We start from the raw sequence: 8,184 nt of genomic DNA on the forward strand, positions 1-8,184 counted from the left end.
AGTAATCTCTACAAAAATCATTTTTAAAAAATCCATATCTAGTTTTCACAAACTACTGGAAATGTGTTTTATTTATTGTACAAAATGTATGGAAGTCTAGTAATATACACAATTCAGATATGCAATATGTTTTCTGCTGAATCCTGGCATAATTCAGCTTGTTTAACATCTCCATAGTTTCTGACCTTATCAGTGAACCGTACTGTTCTAGGTTCAGTTCCTCAGCGTTTGGATGTGAGATTTGTTTTTGCATCTCATGTCAACAACTCTGACTATGATTTTGCAGGTTGTTCAGGAATTCAGCTGGGTTTGCCTCAGTCCGTGCCCCCGCAGTATAATGCCCTTAAAGACTGCAGCCCTGAAGTGCTAAACACTCGTCTCAGAGTCCTGTACCACTTCTCTGATCTTATGTACAAGTCCTGGAGGCTTCTGAACCTCGACCCTCGCAGTCAGGTACGCATAATCGCTAATAAAACATAAACACACTCACACATTCGTATCAATCACAACATTGCCTGCTGTTTCACTGGAAAGAAACTGTACTCTGACTTCCTGCCAAGAACCTTTCATCATTTGACCTAAGCTCAGCTGAATTTGTGTCCTTGTGTCCAGTGTGTGAGTGTTACGATTCCTGTATTTTACTTCCAGACTAATAGGTCTCTGTCGCTCGATATTCGAGCTAGGGTTTTGTCTGACCATGTAACTCTCTGGCTGGTTTCCAGGTGAGTGCTTCACGCTACAGCTCAGGTACCGCTGCCATCGTACAAGGCCAACTCCGAGGCCTCCTGTCCCCGAAAGTCAACACTCTTCCTCTCGTTCGCACTATCGGCAGAACCATGACACAAGGAAAGACCTACGGCCCACAGATCACAGTCAAACGGATCTCCACCAGGTGCAAGAATAATTTAACCAAGGCTGCACAATTAATCGAAATAAAACCTAAATTGTGAAAAACCTGGATATATGAATTATCCTACTTCTAAAAGTTCGATTTCTAGACCTGGAAAAGTACATGTAAATATTAGAGCTCCATGGAAATTTTTCTAGTTTTGCCAAGCTCAGAAATGTTGTTTCGGATGGAAATGAGAAAGTTAAATCATATCCTTAATTCTTATCCAAAATGGAAAATTCATGAGGCCACAACAAGATTTTGAGAACCACTGGATTAGAGAAACACCACTGGATTAGGAAATGTAGATAATAGTGTTGTCAAAAGTACCGACTTTGGTACAATTTTGGTACTGAAATTAAAAAAATGTGACAATACCAAGCATTTACACAGATACACACGGGAACGTTGGAAAGCACAGCAGTAATCTGCTGATTGATGACTGCTTTCAAATGCTCCCATGTGTATCTGTGTAAGCGCTTGGTGAAGACGAAATGTCTTTGAAGTGTTGATCATTGAAGCCAATCACAGACGTAGATGTTAAGCGCATGAACACAATGGCCAATCGGAGATGTACATGTTGAGCACGTGAACGCAATGTCCAGACATACGTGTTGATTGTGTGAACGCAATGGCCAACCAGAGGTGTTAAAGAATCAGTTCAACAGCGTTAAAAATGCTAGAGGGAAATCTTAACTTTTTAAAAATTTCAGTATCCAATTGGTACCGAAGTCGGTACTTTTGACAACACTATTAGAGAATTTATTGACAGATAGTTGATAATGTTTGTGTTTTTACCAAATTCACAGGGGGCGCTCTAGCAAGCCCATTTTCGTGCAGATCGCCAAGCAGGTGGTGAACCTGAACCCTACTGAGCTGCGTCTGCCCTCCAGAGCATGGAAGGTGAAGTTGGTTGGAGAGGGGGCGGATGACGCCGGGGGCGTGTTTGATGACACCATCACTGAGATGTGCCAGGTAACTCCAACATCCAGGGGGTCGCTTTTTACTGAAATCATGCATTCAAAACCGATTTCTCTTTTCTTAGGAGTTGCAGTCTGGTGTGGTCGACCTTCTTATTCACACTCCTAACAGCACTGCAGATGTTGGTAGTAACACGGACCGGTATGTTGTAGACAATGAGATGTGCAAGCAGAATGTAATAAAGTGTGGCAGTGATGATGTGTTTTTGTTGACCGACCCAGAAGTTCGCATCACCCTGATTCCCTCGACAAAAACGTTTTTGTTTTTTTCCCATTGGCTTTTGGACTAATTTAGAAAACAAACTTTGTGACCGGCAAAAGTTTATGATTCTTACATGTTTTTTTCTTTAAGATAATCTTCACAAATGAACACAACTAGCCTGAATACAATCAACAAAAGTAAAAAGTGAATTGTAAGATATAAACAAACTACACCACGGTCAACTAACTTAAACATAACCACCATTAAAGAGCTATAAATGTAGTCATTTACTCACCCTTATTTTGTTCTAAACCTATATGAGTTTCTTTGGTAACCAAACAGTGAGCCCTTGAGCCCTTGAAAACCCAGGACGCTAAAACCGGAAGTGCTAAAATGCTAACTTGTTTCTGGGTTTTGGCCTACAAAAATATGTCATCCCTGCAGCACTGTAGGTTCTAAAAAAAAAGAGACTGTTTTTCTGCTAACCTCCATTGTCTGGACAGGTTCTTGCTGAGCCCAGCAGCAGTCTCAGATGATCACATGGTGCAGTTTCGCTTCTTGGGGATCCTAATGGCGGTGGCCATTCGAACCAAAAAGCCCTTGGATCTGCACCTGGCGCCATGGGTGTGGAAACAAATGTGCTGCATTCCTCTGGGAGCTGCCGACCTGGAGGAGGTGGACCTGCTTACGTACCGTTCACTTCAGGGTATCTTACACCTGGACAGCAGCGTGATCAATGAAGAGAACTTCACAGTGGTGAGCCATGCAATCCTGAGAGACTAGTTGAAATCACCCATTCAGTTATCAAACACATCACTTCCTCACTATCTGGTCTTATTTCTGGATTTGTAGATGATCCCTCTGGACTCGTTTGTGGCTCACAGTGCTGATGGCACATTGGTTCCAGTGATTCCTGGTGGGCATAACTTCCCCTTGACATTCTCCAACAGGAACGATTATGTGGAGAGAGCCCTGCACTACAGACTTCATGAGATGGACAGACAGGTATCTGCCTCTCTTTTGGACACTTTAGAATTATAGAATGGGATTATATTCACAAAATTCTCAATTAAAGCCACAATTAACCCGAAAATGGATATTCTGCCATTATTGTTCCAAACCCATGTTTTGTTTTTTCATGAAACACCATAGGAGGTTTTAGAAGATTTGTAATTCATGATTTGGATACTGCCATCTTGAGACGCCCCATGATGATAATTGAATAATTTATTAATTCATAATGTTGAAAAAGTGACATGATTATTTTGGGGTTCAAGCTCAAAGTGCTGAAACCTTATTGTAATTGCAAGGATTTGTAAAACTAATCGTGCAAACCAAACCGTAAGTGCTAGAGACTTGAAACATGGCCAGATGGTTAGCCTCAATTTGGGGAGAACCTATCAGATTATGACCCCGATTGGCCCATACGGATGTGGCGCTACATCAACCAAAAGTACTAAATTGATCAACACCTAGACCATTTGACTTAGAATCAAATCAACCGCTTTTTACACCACTGTGATCACTTGCTCAAGACGGACAAAATGTATATCTGCAGTTTCGAATTAGGCAGCAAAGAGGTTCTGCTATGTCCAATTTTGTTCAAAACGTACTTTTACGACCTAGTCACAGTTTTTTCACCCAATCAGAACCGGACCAGTCTTGGGCAATTCTCTGGACTTTCTAGATCCATAATTGAAGAAAAGTTAAACTTTTGCATTTGGGTGGCTGTAACAGGGTCATTTAGAAGGGGCGTGACAAAATACACTCAAAAGTCTATAAATCCTAAAGGAAAACTCAGAAAACATACTAAATTGCCTTGTGTGCTTAAAGGCCTTAAATGCTTGAACCCCGCTAAATGCTGCTTGCAGCTTTAATTCTGATTAAAATGTGTGGAAAAGTTTCAAATGTTATTTTAAAGGTTTACTGTGCTTGCTTGTTTGTAGGGCTGGACAGTTTGGCCAAAAAATTGTATTGTGATTAATTAAATCAACGTAACTGAAATTTTTAATAATAATAACGTAATTTTATTATGATCTGTTATTATTTTAAAAAAATATAGAAATGACTATTTTACTACTATTTCACTGTAAAATACCATCTAGTAATCAATACAATTGAATAACATACTAATATAAATTAATACTTAATATAATTAGCATTAATTAATTATTAATAACATATTATTAGTATTGCCATTTTACAGTTGTTATTGTGTTTCTTAATTCAAGTATTAAACCATCAAGCTTTTATTTTGTTTTGTTATTTATGTTTTCCTGAAAATGTCTAAATGTTCAGTCCACTTATTTGCTAAAAGGGAATTTGTCAACATTGGGAGCATATTAGCAAACAGAAATGAACTAAAAGCTACAATAGCTGAATGATTGAATGGCTTTATTTCAAAACACGTAAAAGAAACCATAATAATAATGCAATAAAAGCTAATGGCCAAAAAAAATACTCAACAAAACAGAAAGCTAAACAATATTAACTTATACATGTATGAAAAGGAGTAGGAAGAAGCATAAGCTTATTTAATCCTACCCCTTCTCCTCTGCCCATTAAAAATCATCCAGTTGGGTGATCATCTTAATCGGTTTATCTCCACACAACAAGAAATACAAAAATAACATACATATTTATTTATGTTTATATCCACCTTAAATGATAAATAAACTGAGAACACCTAGTCAATGACCTTCTTAACCATATTTTTGTATCTGTTCCACAGCTTCACTCCACATATAGAAATACAAAAAAACGTTTTAATGTTGTACGGACACAGAAATGTTTAAAGTCGCACTCACCCCTAAAATTATACCTCTCTTCTTTATTAAAAAACAGTTTTTGAATATTACCTGGAAGTAGGTTGTTTTTTGCTTTATACATTATTTGTGCTGTTTGAACATGAACCAGATCAGTGAATTTCAATGTCTTTGATTTTAAAAAATAATGAATTTTTGTGATCTCTATAACCGGTATTATGAATTATTCTTATTGGTCTTTCTTGCAAATTGACACAAATACTCAAAGATTGACTCTCTCTATGTGTAAAGGTAAATTAAAACAACTAATGCCATATCAAGCAGTGTTAGTGGCTCTGCAGTGTATAATAATCCCAATAAACTGATCTTGCATGCCAACAGAACATCAGTGTTAACGCAGCATGTGTGCGTCTGTGTTTATGTAGGTGGCAGCAGTGAGGGAGGGCATGTCCTCCATCATCCCAGTCCCGTTGCTCTCTCTGCTCACGGCTCGGCAGCTGGAACAGCTGGTTTGTGGCCTGCCCGAGGTCTCTGTGGAGATGCTGAAGAAGGTGGTGCGATACCGTGATGTTACCGACAGCCACCAACTCATTGGCTGGCTGTGGCAGAGCCTTGAGGAATTCACCAATGAGGAGAGAGTACTGTTCCTGCGCTTTGTGTCCGGACGCTCCAGACTGCCATCCAATCCGGCAGACATCACACAGAAGTTTCAGATCATCAAAGTTGATCGAGTAAGACCACCGTCAAATGATTAAATATGACATTTAAATATTATTTTATTTAAATATTTCTTGAAAATATGTAAAGTTTGAGGTCAGTTAGATTTTTTTAAAATATTTTTGAAATAAGTTTATGGATTCATTTATTTGATATAATTTTTATTTTGAACTACTTTAGTATCTTTAGTAGACTTTAATATCATTTAAATTATAATTTATTCCTGTGATGGTAAAGTTGAGTTTTCAGCATCATTACTCCAGTTTTTAGTGTCACATGACCCTTCTGAAATCGAAATCTAATATGCTGGTTTTTTTAAGGATTATTTGATGAATAAAAAGGGTTTTTTTCTGTAAAGAAGAGAAAAAAAAGGAATTTATTTAAATAAAAAATACAGAAGGATATATATATATATATATATATATATTTCTTTTTTTTTACTTTTTTATTATATTTTAATATAACATTGTAATATATAACATTAAAATATAACATTTGAATTAATTTAGAATTCACCCAAAAATGAATTTGGAAATTACTTATTTTATTAATAAATTATTATTAATGTTTTCAGTAGTTTTGTCAGTAGTTTTGGTCACTAAAAGAGAAATTATTGAAAGGGTTAAAGTTACCGGCCTATGATAAATCAGGCTGGCTGATTAAAGGTGTCTGGAAGGAATAGTCAGAATACTTTAGTATATACTTTCCTTGCCTAATAGCAGTGTCTGCATTGTGTCTTTACTTTCCCTTTATGTTCTCTCAACAGCCTTTGAACGGCCTTCCTACGGCCCAGACGTGCTTCTTTCAGCTCCGCCTTCCTCCCTACACAAGCCAGGCCATATTAGCTGAGCGCCTACGCTATTCCATTCACAACTGCCCCTCCATAGACATGGACAACTACATGCTGTCCCGCAACACCGACCCAGCGGACGGCTCTGACACGGAGTACTGATGCGGTGCTCGCAAAAAAACAGACACCGTTACGCTACAAAGCACAAAAACAACACAATAACAATCTTATAAATGTCTCCGGCTGCACTTCTTCCTCATACATGCAATACAATTCTCAGTCATAAAGCCTCACGTACATACTCTCTGCAGTACCCAGAACGCACTGCAGACGCCAGTTCTTCCACCTGGTCAAAGGGAGGATATTTAAGCAATTCATTTGTCTATATCGTTGTCAATATCATTCGTGTCTCTGAATGTTGCTTCCTAAAAAAGAATTTCTAAAAAAATATTACGACACCATTACAAGCTCTTGTGCCTACACGTAGATTGGTCGCGAGATTTCTCTTGGCGCTAGCGACAGAAACTGGGGTCGGTTTGTCGGTGAGCACTTGGCAGCTAGCTTCCTGTCCCAGTTTATGCCAAAGGCTTTTAAACTACTGTACTGTACTATACACGATACCTTCTGACTAAGTGGTAGAGGGAAAGTACTAGGAAACGAGCCGCAGAGCAAACGTCATTGGGGCGTTTGTGTGGAGCTAGCTTGTATCTTAAATGAATGTATACTTGCAAATGCCATGCACGTGTGCACTCAGTTTTTATTTGCCAAATACTGTACTGATGCTGTACATTATATAGGGTTTAATGAATTTTAGCCCTTTTTTTTTTTTGCAACTGTGAAATAGCGTGCGGAGACTTTTGGCGACTTGTGTACGTCTGTGCATTCTCACAGAGCGAGAGTGCAGGTTTGTTACGCTATGCTGATTGATCATCAGTGTTATGTGTTTCGGGGCTTCTATGCCTCAGTGCTGGATGTACGTAAAACATATTTTGACTGTTTTTACTCATGTGGTGAACATGCGTTTCACAGAGGGGAGTCCCTCGTACTTCTGTATGCGGTGGTTTACAGTATTGCTAAATTATTGTTGTTGTTTTTTTACCCCCCCCCCCCCCCCCCCCAAAAAAAAAAAAAAAAAAATTATCTGAGTGAGCTTTTTGTGTTGGAAGAGAGAATGAGGACTGTTGCGCTGTTTTGCACTTTAGACCTGTATGCATTGCGCTTTGGCATTAGAGGAAAATCTTATTCACTACAATATTTAAAGATTCCAGACTCCTTTATCTAGATATTCTCTCATCCTGAGCCACTACTGATATAAGTATCCAGAATTAACTTGAACAACAAAAGATTTCTTTAAGGCTGATTCATTAGGCTACGGTATGGTGGAATTTTACGATGCTTAAATTTCAGATTAAGCCATAAAACAAGAATGATTCAAAGAAGTCTACTTAAACTGTACGATATCTTCTGACGATGGCCTCTCTGATGGAAAATGCACTGTACTGTAAATTAAATTTTGTGTACAGACTTTTGTGTCATCTTGGTAAGTCGTTTTAATTTGCTTGTCAATGTTTTTCTTTCTGATTATGCACAGGTTTTTGTTTATGATTTTCTGTTTATATTCCAGATATTCTAGTGCAATCAGAGTCTCTAATTTCCAAAGACAAGACAAAGGGAAAACACCTTGCATTTCCTCTCTGAAGCAGTCTACTCATCCAAAAGATTGGAAGTTGCATGCTATACACGTACAGTATGTATATATAATATGCACACGACATGAAAAGATGTTTGAAACACAACACAAGTTAAAAAAAAAATGGGTTGAAATGTGTTGTCTGATTCAC

The 8,184-nt window shown here is 38.1% G+C and overlaps 1 protein-coding gene across 6 annotated transcripts in view; it reads left to right on the plus strand.

The window, feature by feature from the left end:
• The window catches only part of LOC120490733 (putative E3 ubiquitin-protein ligase HERC1), a 90,492-nt gene extending 82,624 nt beyond the window's left edge, over positions 1-7,868 (plus strand). For all 6 annotated transcript variants that reach the window (XM_039688121.2, XM_089123892.1, XM_089123893.1 and 3 more), the window contains 8 exons: positions 287-453; positions 723-892; positions 1,699-1,864; positions 1,935-2,011; positions 2,575-2,827; positions 2,924-3,076; positions 5,262-5,567; positions 6,320-7,868. In XM_039688121.2, the coding sequence (XP_039544055.2) occupies positions 287-453; positions 723-892; positions 1,699-1,864; positions 1,935-2,011; positions 2,575-2,827; positions 2,924-3,076; positions 5,262-5,567; positions 6,320-6,505 (1,478 nt within the window). In that variant the 3' untranslated portion in view covers positions 6,506-7,868. The remainder of the gene's footprint in view (positions 1-286; positions 454-722; positions 893-1,698; positions 1,865-1,934; positions 2,012-2,574; positions 2,828-2,923; positions 3,077-5,261; positions 5,568-6,319) is intronic.
• Positions 7,869-8,184: the final 316 nt, after the last annotated feature.

Source organism: Pimephales promelas, chromosome 19 (assembly GCF_988280905.1).
Source record: "Pimephales promelas chromosome 19, fPimPro1.hap1.1, whole genome shotgun sequence".
NCBI classification, from domain to species: domain Eukaryota; kingdom Metazoa; phylum Chordata; class Actinopteri; order Cypriniformes; family Leuciscidae; genus Pimephales; species Pimephales promelas.